The sequence below is a fragment of the Mustela erminea genome, chromosome 8 (genome assembly GCF_009829155.1).
Source record: "Mustela erminea isolate mMusErm1 chromosome 8, mMusErm1.Pri, whole genome shotgun sequence".
Taxonomy (NCBI): Eukaryota; Metazoa; Chordata; class Mammalia; order Carnivora; family Mustelidae; genus Mustela; species Mustela erminea.
Genome location: NC_045621.1, coordinates 49,060,062 through 49,077,647, shown reverse-complemented (window position 1 = coordinate 49,077,647; position 17,586 = coordinate 49,060,062). Strand labels below are relative to the sequence as shown.

At 40.8% G+C, this 17,586-nt stretch overlaps 1 protein-coding gene across 4 annotated transcripts; it reads left to right on the top strand.

Moving 5' to 3' along the window:
- The first annotated feature begins 4,271 nt into the window (after positions 1 to 4,271).
- RBM43 (RNA binding motif protein 43) lies at positions 4,272 to 15,299 on the top strand. Of its 4 annotated transcripts, none has more exons than XM_032355517.1 (4): positions 4,272 to 5,139; positions 9,878 to 10,088; positions 12,436 to 12,518; positions 13,585 to 15,299. In XM_032355517.1, the coding sequence occupies exons 2-4, from the start codon at positions 9,980 to 9,982 to the stop codon at positions 14,332 to 14,334; spliced, it is 942 nt and encodes a 313-aa protein (XP_032211408.1). In that variant the 5' UTR covers positions 4,272 to 5,139; positions 9,878 to 9,979; the 3' UTR covers positions 14,335 to 15,299. The 4 variants fall into 4 exon arrangements, with proteins under 4 accessions (XP_032211408.1, XP_032211409.1, XP_032211407.1 ...); XM_032355518.1 differs by lacking the exon at positions 4,272 to 5,139 and adding an exon at positions 5,575 to 6,509; XM_032355516.1 differs by lacking the exon at positions 4,272 to 5,139 and adding an exon at positions 6,570 to 7,226.
- Positions 15,300 to 17,586: the final 2,287 nt, after the last annotated feature.

Genomic DNA, 17,586 nt, shown 5'->3' with positions numbered 1-17,586 from the left:
GATTGTGATCTGAGCTGAATTCAGAGGCTTAACCCACTGAGCCACCCAGGTGCCCCTTCACAATGGTTTTTAATAAATATTTCTTCTTGTAGAAAATTGGACTTTTCCCTTAGGCTCCTTTCACCATTCCACCCTTGTGTGATCTGGCTAGATTTCAGAAATCAAGCATTGGCTTTCCTGCTTATTTCTATTGTTTTAGAGATTTTATAGAAGTAAAGTTTGTCTTTGAAAATTTACCAAAAGAGGGATGCTTGGGTGGCTCAGTGGGTTAAAGCCTCTTCCTTCAGCTCAGGTCATGGTCTCAGGGTCCTGGGATCGAGCCACACATCGAGCCCCGCATCCAGCTCTCTGCTCACCAGGGAGCCTGCTTCCCCCTTTCTCTCTCTGTCTGGGCCTGCTTCTCCCTCTGCCTGTCAGTCCCCCTGCTTGGGCTCTCTCTGTGTCAAATAAATAAATAAAATATTAAAAAAAAAATAAAAGCCCCAAATGTAATGGGTTTCTAATCTATTTTATTTTATTTTTTTAATTTTTAAAAAGATTTTATTTATTCGACAAAGTGAGAGAGAGAGAGAGGGGGAATAGGTTCCCTGCTGAGCTGAGAGGCTGATGTGGGGCTTGATCCCCCAGGACCCTGAGATCATGACCTCAGCTGAAGGCAGAGACTTAACCCACTGAGCCACCCAGGCACCCCAGGTTTCTAATCTATTTTATTTTGGTCAGCTTATATGTACTAATGGCAACACTGACAGTTTTTTCTAGACTCACGTTTTATTATTATTTTTTAGATTATTATTACTTTTTTATTGTGTTGTGTTATGTTATCATACTAGACTCACTTCTTAGAGTTGCTATAATTCTCTGCTTTCTTGTCCTATTCTTCTGTCTCTTTACTTAATTGTAGGTACTTTGGTCTATCAGACCACTTACAGTTTCTGTTGCCTGAGCCATTTTGTCTAGCCGAAATTCAGCAGCCTGCAATTGTTTTTGTTGTTGTTGTTGTTCTGAGGGACTTTAATCTGTTCAGAGATCCAAAGCTTGATTTTTGATTTGATCTTTGCAGTAAAGTGGGAGCCTTTGTTACTCGAAGTTTTTATCATTTGAGAATAGAAGTATTGTTTCTTCCATCCTACATGTTCCCATATTTCCAGATTTCTCTATTCCCTTTCATTCTGGCTGATTCTTTTCTAAGCTCATTTCTTTTTTATATTACGTTGTCAAACGCACTCAATAGTAACAGACATATGCTACTAATTTTGCTTTTTCACACCATTAAAAAAAAAAAAAACCTACAATCTAATTAGGTACATAATCTGCCTTCCAAGCTATCACATGTGACAGCTTTACCAAATGTTTTTCCACTACATAATATGAATCACCAACCTTCTAATCTCTGATAATTATTTTCTAATTACCTGCCCCTCAACCAAAGCCATGTATTTTGATTGTGTTGTGGATTGTCTTTTTTTTTTTCTTTCTTTTGAGTTTAGCAATGCTCCAGAAAACCAATTGTATATCAATCAGGATAAATTATATGATATCTGTGTGACAAATTATGTCTTAATTTCAGAGACCAGAACAAAATTCTACTCCTTGGTCCATGATGGGTCAACAAAAAGAATGCTCAGGGTAGACATTCACAGGGATATAACAGCAACCACAAACTTTTTTTTTTTTTTTTAAGACTTATTTTTTGGGGCGCCTGGGTGGCTCAGTGGGTTAAAGCCTCTGCCTTCGGCTCAGGTTATGATCCCAGGGTCCTGGGATCGAGCCCCACATTGGGCTCTCTGCTCAGCAGGGAGCGTGCTTCCTCCTCTCTCTGTCTGCTGCTCTGCCTACTTGTAATCTCTGTCTGTCAAATAAATTAAAATCTTAAAAAAAAAAAAAAAGAAATGAGAAGGGTTAGAAAAATTAAAAGAAAAAAAAAAAGACTTATTTATTTATTTCAGAGTGAGAGAGACAGCAGAAGTGGGAGGGGCAGAGGGAGAGAGACTCCCAAGTAGACTTCCTGCTCAGCACAGAGTCCGACTGAAGACTCCATCTCATGACAATGAGATCACAACCTGAGCGGAAATGTGGAGTCAGACACTTAACCGACTGCACCACCCAAGCATCCCAGCAGCCATCAATTTACTGCCGGATGTCATGCCAGAAGAAAAGAGCTTTGAAGGGTCTTGAAATAGCAATTAAATTCTTGGTCCGCAAATGTCCCTTTCATTTGCAACTCAGCCAGAACTAAGTATATGGTCCCACCCAACCATAAAGGAGCTTGGATGTATAATTCTACTGTATGCTTGGAAGGCAGGAAGCCAAAACTGTACAATGAATAGCATTAATGATATCTGGTTGGTATTGTAAAAAAAAGATGCTCATTCTTGAAAGATACACAAAGTATAATCACACCCAGATAATGGTAACATTTTTATGTCCTCCTTTCCAATTCTTTTCCCCCAACCATATATCACATTTCATTTTGTGACTATACCCTATTTCTAGGGTTATTATTTCTCATTGTAGGACATTAGATTGCTTCCAAATTCCACATTTATAAGTGCTTTGATGTAAATAAACCCTTTTATATCCTGGAATACAAATGTTTTTCTGCAATTCTAATCTTATCTCACGGTGATAATTACTAGGTTGATAGGGTGAAGGATATAAATTCTTTCAAGGATCTTGATATATATGGCTGCAAGTGCTTTCCAGAAAGGTAGGCATCAGTGTGTACTTTTTTTTTTTTTTTTGAAAATATATCTATTTATTTGACAGAGAGACAGCGAGAGAGGGAACACAAGCAGAGAAAGAATCAGCTCCCTGCTGAGCAAGGAGCCCAGTGTGGGGTGGTGGGGGACCACCATCCCAAGCCCCTGGGATCATGACCCAAGCAGAAACCAGACCTTAATGACTGAGCCACCCAGGCGCCCCTCAGTGTGTACTTTTATTTTAAGTACAGTAAGGACAATTTCATTGCTCCCTTTCAGCATTGGGTACTGATTTTCTTATGCTATTTTTAGAAGTCTTCACAATATATACATCTTATGAAATTAAATAACAAGATACAGATGAAATACCAAGTAATGGGTTTCGTTTTTGTTTTTTTGGTATCACAAATTAAAAACATCCAGGAAAATGTCAATTTCATTTCCTTAAGCTGTGATTCAGAGCAAAGTGCAGTGAGATGGGAGGCCTCGTAACTGGGGCTGTAAGAGATTAAAACATTTTTTTGGATGCCTTTTCAGTAATAAGCTGCTAGAATTATTTTGACCACATTTGGAGTCATGTTTGCTCAAGGATTTTTTGGCACATTAGGGGAAGAAAAAGTTTTCCCTAACCCTCCTAGAGTCCCTGACTAGATCTGAAAATTAAACCAAATTAACAGGAGAATAGTACAGACATGTATTTAATATAAATTTTCTGTGATACGGGAGCCTTCATAAGGAGATGAAGACCCCAAGAAATTATTAAACCTGAGTGTTTTTATGCTAAAGCTGATGATGAGTGTGAAGTCATAAAAAGTCAAAGATGTTAGGACGAAGAGTGTTCGCTAAGTGTAATAAACACTAAGGGAAACAGCAAGGCCTGTTCATTCAGATTCCTTTCTGTGTCCTTTTGTCTTTGGAGGTAAAGCTGTTCCTTTCTTTTGGATACAGGGAAGAATGAGGGTTCCATAAAACACTGGAGAGTTTTATGACCTGCTTCAGGGGAATGTCAGAAAGTCTTTCTTGCACATGTCCTTTCTTTTATTCCCTCAGTTTGAAAATTCAGTATGTCAAGCTGTCATATTTTGGGGGTAGCATTTTCCTGCGTCCTGTCAGCACGTACAAGCTGGAATAGTTGGAACATACAAGGTTAAGGGTCATTCTAAGGTTCCATGGCACACATGGGTAGACTTCCTAACTCTAATCCTAGATCTCTTGTTATTCCTTGGAGAGTGTCCCAGCTTGGCTCGTGGTGCTCGTGTCCATTTACAGTTAATCTTTGTTCCCACCTCCGGCCCAAAGCACATCTTTTCTGCTTTCTCTCTTCATATGTTTGTCTTTTCTGGTTAAACAGAAGTATACAACATATGACCTTTTGTGTCAGACTTTTTCACTTCGTCGATGTTTTTGAGCTTCATCTTTGTATCATGTATTAGTAGTTCACCCCTTTTTATTGCTGAGCAGTATTACATTGTAAATATATATATATAGTATATATATATACTATATATATATATGGTGCATTTTGTTTATCCTTCAAGCAATTGATGGTCATTTGGGTTATTTCTACTTCTTGGCTATTATATATAATGCTGTTATGAACACTGGCAGTCTTAGTTTGGACATGATGTTTTCATTTCTCTTGGGTAGTTCTCAACGAGTAAAATTTCCTGGTCACGTGGTAAATTTATGCTTAAATTTTTGAGAACTGCTAAACTGTTTAAAAAGGTGGCTGTAACATTTTACTTTCCCACCAGCGATGTATGAGAGTTCTCCTTTCTCCACTTTGACAACATGTTATTATCTGTCTTTTTGATTACAGCCATTTTAGTCAGTGTGGAGTGGTATGTCATTGTGGTTTTAATTTGCATTTCTTTAATGACCAATGATGCTGAGTGTATTTTCATGTGCATATTATCCATTCATGTATCTTTGAAAAAAAAAGTCTATTATTCAATTTTTGTCCATTTTTAAGTTGAATTGTCTTCTTATTTTTGTGTTGTAATAGTTCTTTGTATATTATAGATACAGATCTTTTATTAGATGTGTAATTTGCAAATATTTTCATGGTGTTCTTTAATTCTAGTGGACTATCTTAGCGTATGCTAGGTGATGTTGCTGAAAAAAATTCAGTAGCTTAAAACATCAGAACTTTTTCATTCATATATATTTTGTTATGGGTCCAGGCGGCTCTCTAGTGCAAATGTGTTCTGCATATTGGCTCAGTGGTGCATGTTCCCTTCAATGCATTCTTCTTTGAGCACCAAGGACAAGAAGAGAGCATTGGAGACTCTTGTGCTGCCAATGGAACACTTCACCCAAATAGGAGACATGTCAGGTCTCCTCTCTTTCACAGGCTGAATGAATGATATGGCCTTGACGAAATCAAAGGCTGAGGAAGGGCAATGCCTCCAGGTGCCTGAATTGAGATCAAGCAACACTGGTGAACAGTACTAATGTCTACCATGTTGGGGGAGACAAGTGAGAAAAACAATAAATATATGAAGATATTTTTAGAAAGGGGTGATGCTATTAAGACAGAGTGACAGGGTGATAGTATAACAATTAACTGGGGAGGGGGGAACAAATTCAGACAGGGTAATTAGAAGCAGTCTCTTTGAAGAGGGGTCATTTGAGCTAAGACTTTAGTCACAGCAAGGGGTCAGAAAAGTGAAGATCAGGGAGGAGCTATCCAGCCTGGACAAAGAACCAAGGGCAAGGGGCGTCTGGGTGGCTCGGTCCAGTTAAGTGTCTGTCTTCGGCTCAGGTCCTGGGATCAAGCCAAGCCCCCACATCAGGGGCCCTGCTCAGCGGGGATCCTGCTTCTCCCTTTTGTGCTTCTCCCTGCTTGTGCTCTTTCTGTCAAATAAATTAAAAAGACAAAACAAAACAAACAATAACCAAGGGCAAGAAAAGTCTCCAGTTAGATGGCTTCTTGTGTGGTCAGAACAGAGGGCGTGAGGACAGTTTAGGGGGCCTAGCCATAGAAAGTAGATCAAGGCCATTTTTCTTTCCTGGTGAGAAATGTAAATTTTATTTAAGGCGCAATGGGAATTTAAAGTAATAGATAAATAAATAAAACCAATGTGCAGTATTCCCGTGCAATGGGAAGACATCAAAGTGTTTAAATAGGGAACAAACCTGACTTACCTTAAAAAAGAATTGTTTGGTGTGTGGTATCCAGAATGAATTGAAGGGGAACGAGGCTGGATGCGGGCTTGACCTGGCTGGTGAAGGTGGGGTTGGAGAGAGTGTGTGTTTATGGAATGTCCTAAACAGAGCTAAGGAAAAGAGGAATCACAGAAGACCAGTGAGTCATGAGCTTGGGCTCCTGGGTGGGTAGTGTTACGATGTACTGAGAGGGAAGAAAGGGTGGAAGGAGAGTTTTGCTTGGTCTCGTTAAATTTCACATGCTTGTTACACATACAACTGGGCCCTTAGATAACAGGAATCTGAAGATAAAGTCTGAGTTGGGGAATTACGTATAGATAACCTCCACCTGTTTAAAATTATCATAGTCTCAGGCCATATAGATGTGCCATCAGCCACATAATAATTAGCTCTATTCACGGACTGAGTGAAAAACTTAACCAAAATGACACATATTAAAGCAACGCACAGTTGGCATCTGTGTACAGTATCTTCGACTTGGGCTCTGGAACTTCAGTTCTGAGAGTGGAACTGCTCAGTCTATGCATTTCCGCACTCATTTCACACTTTAAATTTTGAAAGGGGCCCAACTCCTTAGAAATGGTCGCACCCATCTACGCTTGCAGCAACACGGACGCTTCCTCACACTCTGGCTAACACTGGGTATCACTATACTTTTTAATTTCTACCACCCTCATCGTGGAGAAAAGGGATCTCGGGAGGACTTCAGTCTGTATTTCTTTGGAGTGGAGCCAAGCTTCTTCACGTTTGCCAGCCATTTGCCTTTCCTCTTCGTGCTCTCTTGGACTGCGAAGCCCTGTAGGTAGATTACTCGTGTCCCCCTAGGTGCCAGACTGGAGTCAGACCGGCGTGGACAAGCCGGGGAGCTGTCTCTTGACAGGGGCCCTACGCTTTTCAGCCCGTGCCCTGTGTCCCTGGCCGCGGCGCGACTGGCCCTGCGCTGGCAGGCGAGGCAGAGGAGGAACAGGTGTGGGGTGGTGGGAAGTCCCGCGACAGGGAAGCCGAGGGCGCAAAAAGGAGGTCCGGATTTCCACTGAGCACGGGACAGACACAGCACCCGGGGAGTCCCCGAATGACTGCCGGGATTCCTGCCGGCGCCCCTCCCGCGCGAGTTTCAAACGCTGTGAAACTATCCAGGCAGCAGGCGGCCCAGGTCAGAGCTTCCGCTCGCGCTCGGAGGCCGCGAGGCGCGGAGCAGGGGGAGGCCGTGGAGGGGCCGTCTCTTCTCACATTGTCTCCGAGCTAGCCGCAGCCGAAACTGAAAGCAAAACCTGCCTGCGGGGCCTCCCTGCGGCCCGCGCTGTGCTAGAGTCGGGTGGGCCCTGCCGGCGGCCGAAGGCGCGTCTCTCCTCCGCCATGGCAAGTTGCTTTTGTTTTGCATTTTGCGGCGCAGGGTCGTTCCCGCCCGTCGCCCCGGTCCCCCAGACGGGCGCGGAGCGGGGCCGGCGCGGGTGCAGAGCTGTCCCGGGCGGCGCGCGCGGGAGCCGGGTGCGGGCGGAGCGTCCCCTGGCCCGGAGGCCCACCCGCCCGCAGACGCGGCCCCGACCGCTCTGCACCTGCTCCTGCGGCGGTGCGGCGCGCGCGGTGCATTCACAGCGGGCGGTGAGGGAGAGGCTCGAGGCCGGGGCACGCCTTGCCGCCGCCCGCACCCGGAGTCTCCTGCTCCGGGGCACAGCTGCCTCGTCGAGAAGTCGCTTCGCAGGCTGGTTGGGCTTAACTGTGGCCTCCCACTGCATGGGGGAGCCCGGGCGGAGAGAAGAACCCAGAAACGGAGGCCGCTGTTTCCTTTTGAGAAGGGCCGGCGAGGAGTCGAGCCAAGGATTCAAGCTGGGAAGGCATCCCGATGTCTTGTCTGCATTAGTGGGAATTCTCTGTGGCCTTAGCTCTGCCTCCAAGGACAAAGGGCTCCGTGTTTTCACCATCTGTGCTGGCTAGCAAGACCGTTAGCAAGTTCAAGACTGAGCCTTCCGTGTCCTTTCCATAGAGCGCTTGAGAGCGTGGCAGGGCCTTTAACGGCTCGGGTCCCGGAGATGCCAATGCCATCGAGAGGTCTCAGTACGATTTTGTTTACTGGCAGCAGCAACGGCAACGTCAATGAAAATAACTACTTTTTAAAAAAGGAAATATATACGAACACAGGGCATGAATCTTATTTCTCTCCAGTGCCTTCCTTAAAAACTCAGTTTTTCTCTATAGCTTTTAGCTTTCTGACACTACTGTCAAAGTGTCTTAAGTATATCACGGATACTGGGAAAATGTCATCACCTAATAACTTTTGGCCAAAATGCTGCTCTTGTTTCAAAATCCTATATCTCTGCGGTAGTTCTTGGCGGGGTTATTTCCAAGAACCCCTTTTCTTAATGCTGGATAGAAGAGATTGGTAGTCGTCAGGGAGAGTTCCTTTGATTTCAAAGATAAATGAAATGCAGACACTTAAATAAAGAAATATGGAATTAGTATCGTTGAGGGCAGAGGTGGATTAAGATTTTCTGAATTTAAATTAATGGAAAGTTTTTCTTTGACATTGATGAAAGGCAAACAGGAAACTCATTGACAAGCCATGGAACCATTGAGATTGGTGTGGACCAGCTAGTGTTGTATAGAGACAAATCAGTGAAGTAGAATTCCTGAAAAATCTAAAAAATCTCTTGTCATTTTTTTTCCTCTGCTAGGAAGAACTATTTTGGGATTATTACATTATACCAATTGGGACTAGGATGGAGGAAAACATATATTTTTACTGTTTCCTATGTGATCTAGTTGTGAATATTTTAAGAAACTCTGTTTTCCTCTATTAAAAGTATTTTCTGTAACAAATATTTAGTAGATCATTATAAGTTTCATTTTCAGGAGGCACTCCCTTTGTTTTATATGTCTCAACATGAGCCATTTTCATCCCCTGTCCCTCTGTCCCTTTGCTGTTGTTCTGAACTCTTCTTTTGCATTTTTAATTAAATTTGGCCATTAATTAAAATTTGACCTCAGCCTTTTTTATTCTTTTGCTTTCATTTCAAGGTGCCATTCGGATGGACAGGATATTATGTACCTAGACTATTTTCTTGACCTGGGACGTCAAAAGTAGCTTGCTTGTCCTCAGTGAAGTCCTGTTCTGCGTACAGAGTCCTCTGAGCTCAGAGCCCAAAACATCTTTGTGACCTGTTAACCCCTATTCAGGCTCATGAGATATCCTGTCCTCCCTGGGGATAATTTAGGATAGATTAAGTCTGAGCTTTGGTATAATTGGGTTGGACTACCTATGTAAGCACTGGGAGCAGCTTATGGGTCCACTTTCCTAAATGGGCTGGGGAATAAGTCAAAACATTGAAATAGAAGCCTCTTACCTGGGTAAAATAAGAAGTTCAAAGAAAGTGAGCTCAGGGAGGTATCTACTGGGAGCTGGTACTCTGTGCTGGTATGATGGCGGGGTCTGCAATAGCATATACTCTCAGTAGTTGAATTCCAGCTCAGATATGTACAGGAGGGCAGGATTTACTCTACTGCAGCCCCAGTATGATTGCTGTTTTTTTTTTTTTTTTTTTTAAATGGTATCTTTTTTCTAATTCTGGAAAAAAAAGTAGAGATGTATTTATTATTGGCTTATGTACTGTGGGACTATACAATCAACAAAACATACAGCCATCTCCAAACTACCATATTTGGTGGTTACCTTGATTTGCTTTTAAACTTAATTTTTAAAATTTTGTATCTCTGATTTCTTCCTTTGGGACTGCCATTACTTTTGGGCCTTTCTAAAATCAGACAAATATTAACAAATGCTTTCCATTTATAAAACAAATGAAGAGTTCACTTTTTACATTTAATTCTCAAATACATGTGGCATATGATGTGAAGCAAAGATCTATCCTTAATTCTTTTTTTCAAGTATCTGATCAACTGTACTAACACCTTTATTGAATAAAATAGCCTCTCCCTCACTGGTGTGTGAAATGCCTATATTAAGTTGAATCTTATTTTTATATTTAAAAACTATCCTACTCTTTCTCTTACAGGCATCCGTTTTGGAAGGCAAGGAATCCAAAACTTCTGAAAGAACAGCTGCAGTTGCTGGTCATTTGGCTGAACTTTTTAATGATCAATTAAGGACCACAGTAATGAAGACTCACTTCCAAGATGTTAAGAATGAAAGTGGGGTTGTTGGAAATGTGATAAATCCAATAAAAGCCAGGGGAGTTGCAAATGTGAGGTTCAAAGGAAAAAAAGGTACTTCCAAATCAAATTTTATAAACTTAGAAATACTTCTGAAATGAAATTAAAAACTGAATTTCATTAAAATGATTCATGGGATTGGTAAAGTTTAAAGTAGCTTTTTGAAAATATTATTCTATTCTGAATACAAAAGTGGTACAATATTGCATTAACAAGAATATATGTAAAATGGTACATGATGAAGTTGGTAGTAACTGCCAAATTCTTGAAAACTTCTTTCCTTCTATATTTGGAATCTATCTAGATCTTGGGGAAAAAAGTGATACATTTTGTTGTAGAGAACTTGTAAAATACAGAAAAGAAATCCCCACAAAAATAATCTATAATCTCACAAATTAGATGACCGCTTTGGGAATTTTCAAGTGACTTCAGCAATATCATCATACCATTTGCTTCTCTCTGTTCAAACCAACAAAAGGATATTTTAACATAGTGTTGGCTTTATCACTGGTAATAGACTGGAGAAACATGGCTTGGATCTGATATCAGATGGAGCCATTCTGTTCTTTACCTCCAGCCCTGACATAGGTGAGGACGTTGGGTCTGCAGAACATATTCATCCCTTCAGGCTCATGGAGGGGGCAGCCTTCTCAACAGTTCAGTGACTGGCAGAAGAAAACACCTTGTTTTGCTTGAGGGAAGATAGGATCTAGAGAGAGACCTAAGAGACTGTGGATTATCAGGGTACCTTTATCTGTCACCATTCATTCATTCCTTCCTTCCCATTGGCAATGTTCAGGTAGGGGATGGTAGAAGGGGCTCCTTCTTATGGCTACTATGGGATTATGGTGTTTTTGGAAGCTAGTTTTTCAAATGTTGAATTGATAACTCAGAGAGAGAAAGAGAAGGCTCATTCATTCATTTATTCACAAATATTTGTGAGTGCTTATTATTTGCCAGGCCCCATTCTAGGCTTTCTGGATACAGCAGTGAGTGAAATAGGCAAAATGTTTTCTTTCCTGAAGCATACATCCATGCTGGATAGATAATAAAAAAGCAATAAATGAATATATATTGCATTGGGTGTTTTATTAATTTGCACATTTATATATTATTTATATATTTATATTTATTTGGGTTTATATATTTATTTATTACATTTATATATTAATTTGTGTATATTAACATATAATGTGAATACTATGAAAAAATATAAAACAATAAAGGGATGGAATGGGATGGAGAGGGCTATTTTATTAGATCGAATGGGTGGGGAAATATTCCCTTTAGGTGACATTTGAGCAGACATGTGCATGAGGTAAGGGAATGTGCAGATAAGGGTCAAGAACATTCTAAGGCAAGGGAAGGGCTGGGAAAACCTCTGAGAGGGTAGCATGCTGGGCATTTTGAAGATAGCAAGGTGGCCCAAGTGGCCGGGGCAGAGCCAGTAAGGAGAGAGTAAAAGGAGATGGGTCAGATGAGAGGCTGGGGACCAGTATATATTAAGCAGCCTGTAAGTGAAGGCAAGGTGTCTGGATTTTATTCTGGGGGAGAGGGAGGGATTTGAGCAGATGACTGTCAAAGTGTGACTACCTTTTCTTGGGTGATCCCTCTGGCAGTGGTGTGGAGAACAGGAGCTAGTAGTCATTGCTGGTTTTGACTAGGGTGTTAACAGGGCTGGTGATTGAGACCCAGTGGCCATTCATGATTTGCTGACAGGTTAGATGTCATGTTCTTAGATGTGGAACACTGGAGGAAGAGTACTTTTGGGAGGGGGATGGTTATCAAGAGTCGAACTCTGGTCAGGGAGACGTTTATCTGCATAATGAAGTAGAGATTTCCAAAAGCAAAGGAAAGTCAAGGCCAAAGATAGAATTTGCAAGATACATCTGGAGCTAGTATCTAAAGCTGTGGGATTGTCAAGATGAACCCTTGACTGGGTGTACGTTTGCTAAGAGATACAAGGCCTGAGGCCTAAGGCATGCTAACATATAGAAAATGGGAAGAGAAAAAGAATTAGCAAAGGGCACAGTGAGTTTTGAAGAAAACCAGGATAGTGTGATATCCGGATTCTAGAAGGTGGTCTCCTTGTGGCCATAATTAACAGAGGGAGAATTTCCTCTTAGGTTTTTGTGTTTTATTCATATATATGTATACATATATACATATGTATACACACTTACGTGTTTTAAAAAATATGATTAGGATCATAGTTACACAAAAAATGAATTTTAAAGTAAAAGGGAAAACTATTTAAATGTTGAATTTAAAGGAAAAGTGTAGAAAAAAATAAGGTATGTGAAATAACAGAGTTGAAGATTTTTATTATTAATAACTTAAGTAATTATTAGTGTGTCATCCCACAAACACTTCTGATGGCAATGTTTCTGCTTATGTGTAGAGAATGTCAACAGAAAACAGGAACGCTGTCAGGTAGAAGAGTCTGGATCTACTCCGTTCACAGACCCTCATTGCCATGAAAAGGTGAGGTATGATACTGGCGGTCCTGGATCTCTTCCCTCCCTTCCCTCGTGCCTCCCTTCTTCCCCTCCTCCGCCCTCCCTTCCTTCCCTCCTGATTTTAATTAATTAATTAATTATCTGAAAGAGAGAGAGTCTGTGAGAGAGAGAGCATGAGCAGGGGAAGATGCAGAGAGGCAAGCAAACTCCCCACTGAGCAGAGAGCCTGACATGGGATTCATGGGGTTTGACGCAGGGCTTCATCCCAGGACTCTGGGGTCATAACCTGAGCTGAAGGCAGTCATTTTACCAACTGAGCCACCAAGGTGCCCCCTGGATCATGTTTCTTCTCTGTGTTCCTTACACAGGCGACACAAAGCACTCTCATCTCGTGATTCCTACCAAAGAAAATGCACCCTTGCTAACCTGAGTCATTGTTAAATGCCAAACGTGTGTCTTGAAATGTTTTGCTTATTGTCTGGCCTATTTTATGTTTCTGTGTATGTTTCTTGATGCTTTCAAGCAAGCGCTTTTATGCTTATATGGAGGATGTCAGTTATCTACCTAAAGACTTATTTGGGGACAAAAACCCAATTAAGATGAACATTAAAAAGATTTTAAAGAGGCAGGAGAGTAGATATAGGAGGAAAGAGTTAAAATTCACTGGTTTAAAACCATACACTAAGAAACTCAGGGTTCTGGGCAGCTTCTGATGAACTTTGCCAGAAGGGCTTTCTAAGGGGATCCCGTCCACAGAGAAGAGCTAGAACAGAGTGCTATCTGTACTTACAACAGTGTATGGGTTTTGCTTACGGCTTTGTTTCAAATAACATTCTGTCTCTAAAAAATATTTGACTATCTCTGTTTTTGGAAATGCAGTGAGGGACTATGAATCCCAAATTGTGAACTTGATGGGGTTGTGGGATCCCTTTGATGGGCTGCTATGGCGCAAGAAACCAGTCTATGCTGGGCCATTGGGCTTGGTTTGGGGTAACTGCTGTGGAGACAGAGAGAGTGGCAGAAAAAGAACGTGTTTATGTAGTCTGCTTGAACTGACAGCGCTGTTTTAATTTCTCTCTCTTTAATTTTAGGTCTTCAGCTCTGTGGAAGCTATCCTCGATCTATCTGTTTTTAGGAGTCAAGTCCCTCTAGAAAGTCTGGTAATGGATCTGAAAAGGAAAATCCCAACTTTACGCTTCAGTCCTTTGGAACCTAATGGAAGAATCTCCGTCCAAGGATCATTTCTGGCTATCCAGAAGCTCAAAGAATCTTTGCTATTAAAAGCAAGTTTTCTTTTAGAAAAAAACAGGAATTTTATCAGTGAGGGGAAAAGTCCGAATAGGCAGAACCCCAGAAGGCATCTCCAGAGAAGAAGCTCCTCAGAGTCGCTCAGGTCCTCAGTACCGGAGGCCACCAGGAGAGGAGAAACGCTTGTTCTCGACACAGATATTTTCCTCTACCTCAAAAAGAGCAGATTTTACAAAAACACTTTGAAAACCTGTCATGTTTTCTGTGAGGAAAGAGTGGATGGTGAAATTACCACAATTTGTATAAAAAATGCTCAAGAATGTTCTCAGCCAAATAATGAAAAGGTTGTAAAAGCACTTTTTGAGGAATATTCACTTGCTCTTCACTTTGAACTGAGAAAGGAGACACTCACTTTGAAAGGAAAGGGAAGTAAAGATAAAAGAAATATTAAACTGGCATGTGAACAACTCAGTTCAAGGTTCCCTCAGGTTCAGATTAATTTTTATGAGACACACATAGACATTATAGGATCATCTTCTGACACAAACTTGTTTAAAAAAGAGGTCACGGAATTAATAAGGTTAGAAAGTTAGACAATGAGATCTCAGCAGTAGTAATGACAATGGCAGTTGCTTTTCCTCACAGAGTAGTGAGCAGTGTCTGACTAGCTTTACACACATTATCTCATTTAATCCTTGCAACCATCCTTCAGTGTAGACATTGCTATCCTCATGTTGTAGCGGAAGAACCTAGGATTTGGAGAGGTTAAAACTCTTGTCTGGAGTTATCCAGTGGGCAAGGAATGGGGCTGGGGTTAAACTTGGCCTATCTGACTACAAAAATAATATTTAAGGCTTAAAACTTTGAAAAAAAATCTCTTTAAGTTTGGAGAAATCTCACTTTCTCTGTACCTCCAAATTTTCAGAAAGAGAAATAGCCTTAAATCTAACACAGAAGATGTTTGGATGATTGTTACGCCTTTGGCCATTTCATAGCATTTACTCCAAATAGTTTGTTTACTCCAAACAGAATTAGAACGCTGGCAAAACTCACTTGGAGAAGCTACTTTGATTGAAAGTACTTCTGAAGCAGATAATCATTACCTGACTAAATCTGATTTGTACAAGGCTGCTGGACCATGTGGGACATTTTTATTGTTGCTTATTTAGCCTAAGTACATACATAAAATGCTGGTTCTCTTAGAATTGTGAAGAATTACAAAGTATAGTGTCTTTTTTCTTTATTCCTCCCTTTATTTTATAATTACATGGCTAAAGTAATAGCATTTGAGGAATAAAAACATAGATGTTTCCTTAAAGATGACAGAAGGATTTGAAAATTCTGGAGAAGAATTACTGGAGAAGGGAAAACAAGAGCTTTTAAGTTATTTGGTTGTCTATGACTCCCCTGAATTTAACTTTGGGATAGTTTCAAGTGCCTGGGGCACATTATCCTAGGATGATAAAATGTATACATCTTGCTCATCTCAAAGTAAATAAATGTGGGGGCGCCTGGCTCAGTGGGTTAAGCCTCTGCCTTCAGCTCAGGTCAGGCCTCTGCTCAGTGGGGAGCCTGCTTCCACCCCCTCTCTGCCTGCCTCTCTGCCTACTTGTGATCTCTCTCTCTTTGTCAAATAAATAAATAAAAAATATTAAAAAAAAGTAAATAAATGTGATCATGATGATGTGGACTATTAAGTCAAAAGAAAAGCACAAGACAAATTTCTCTATATGCTTTCATTTTTCTTAGCCATCTAAATCCCAAATATTTTCATCTTTTAAGATATGATATTTCATTGTTTGAGTAAACTTTCTTTTTGTCATGGCAAGCTGCTGTTTATATCAAATACTCAAAAAGATGCTTCATTTCTATTTTGTTCCTAGGAGTTTTTCTCAGTCTGGGTCCAATCAAGAGGGAGAAGGCCCACGACAATTTGAATAGGGAGAGTTTAATATAAAGAAGTGTTAACTATAATAGGGGATTGGAATAATGAGGGATTGGCTAGTAAATAAAGAGAACTCTAAAAAATACAGGAACAGCAGATCTAAGAAGCAGTTTAGATACCCGTGGAAGAGTCCCCTACCTCCCATCCCAGGACTGAGAATTTGCTGGAAGGTTTGTGCCAGGGGATCTTGCTGGAAATCCATCCTCTAGCTTGCTGGAGGAAACTGTTCAGAGGAAGTGTTTTACCAGAGACATTCTGTTACACAATGCACTGGGGAGTTGCTGGGGGAAGCCACTAGAGGCTGGGTGTAGCAGGCCATTATGCTCTCATAGGCCCTGAGTGTTGGGGAGGCCTTGTGTGCTGGAGGCTGAACACGTGAGCGACTGCTCCTGCGGCATGAGCCTAATGCTGGAGAAGCTGCCCATGTTGCAGAAGCTGGGTACTGGGAGAAGCTTTCTCTGCTGAAAAACGGATCCCTAATTGACTGCCAATTGAACAATTTGAGGTAGGAACGACTTTCCTCTTGCAGTGTCTCTCTAGCGCCCTCTACTGAGAAAACTTCACAGAAGAAAAATTTTAAGAATCCCAGATTCCTTTTCACAGAGTAGGCACATAGGATGAATTTAAAGCAGAGTCAATAAATTGATGACTGAAAGAGTTTAATTTGATACCTACTAAGGCTTTCATTATTATCACAAATTTAACACCAACAGGATAGTCTTTAAACAAAGAGTTGGATCAGAAAAATGATGCTCATTCTATGCTCTGTAAGACATTGATTTACAAGTATGGATAGAGCATCTTTTGCTTGACATTATGTATTTCAGATGTTTTTACACGTTGCTGGGCACTTTAGAGTTTGTTTAACAGCACTTTCTTTATAATATGCTAGTTGTGCAATCAATTTCTATCTTGAATAAAAACCGATATTTTTTCCAAAGTAGCAGTAGTGACTTTCATTTAAATTTATTTTTGAGGCTTACTGATGCTCAGGTAGATGATGGGAATTCCATCCTCTTGTCAGGTACAAACCCTACTGTATGTCTGCCACTGGGAGAAAAACCTGTCATTTAATTAGATAATATGTTGATAATTTTCAGAGAGGCTGCACGTAGTGAAGAGGGCCATTATCCACTAAAAAAAGATATAGGAGCTTCAGATCAAGACAGACAAAGGAGTAGAGTGGGAGAAAGGGTTCCAAGGCATTTAGGTAAGAAATGTATTCAGAAATTCTTGTTGAGCTCATCCTCTGGAACAATTGTTCTGTAGGGTTCTAGAGACAATGATGGGACATAAGAGAAATGTTCACCGATTTCCTAGAAGTCACTGCTTAGTCTGGCAGAGAAGGCAAATAAGTCATTACTTTAGTGCTTGCTACAGAAATAGTTGGTGTAAGGTGGAAGGGACTGTCAATTTTTACTGAGGATATGTTAACCATTTTCCAAATTATTTGCATAATTTTCATAGAAAAAGGTAGTGAGCATGTGTCAAAATTTTGTTTGCCTTAATGAGGAGTAAACTATCAGAATGACAATACTGGATGAAAAAGACCAGGAGAAATGGAATTTAAAAATCAATAAGGAAAAGCCTGTTTGTAAAGATTGCTAAACTAGAAACAAAGCTGATCAACGTCCAGTGAGGCTATAAAACTGATTTGGGGGTTGTTTTCTCTGCTAGACAGAAAAAAATGATCACACTTTATCATGTTTTTTAGAAGTTAGAGTTCTAACTGTACTGAGTTGTAAAATGTTAGTGCCCCGATCAATTGTGATATTAAGTGAAACGAAGTTAGATTCCCCAAAAGAGATGACCCACTAGTGGGCTAACTGGAGCATGTCCAGCGAGGCATTAAAAGGTCACATAATTATTTTTTGCCTTATTTCTGTGTTTTGAGTAATTT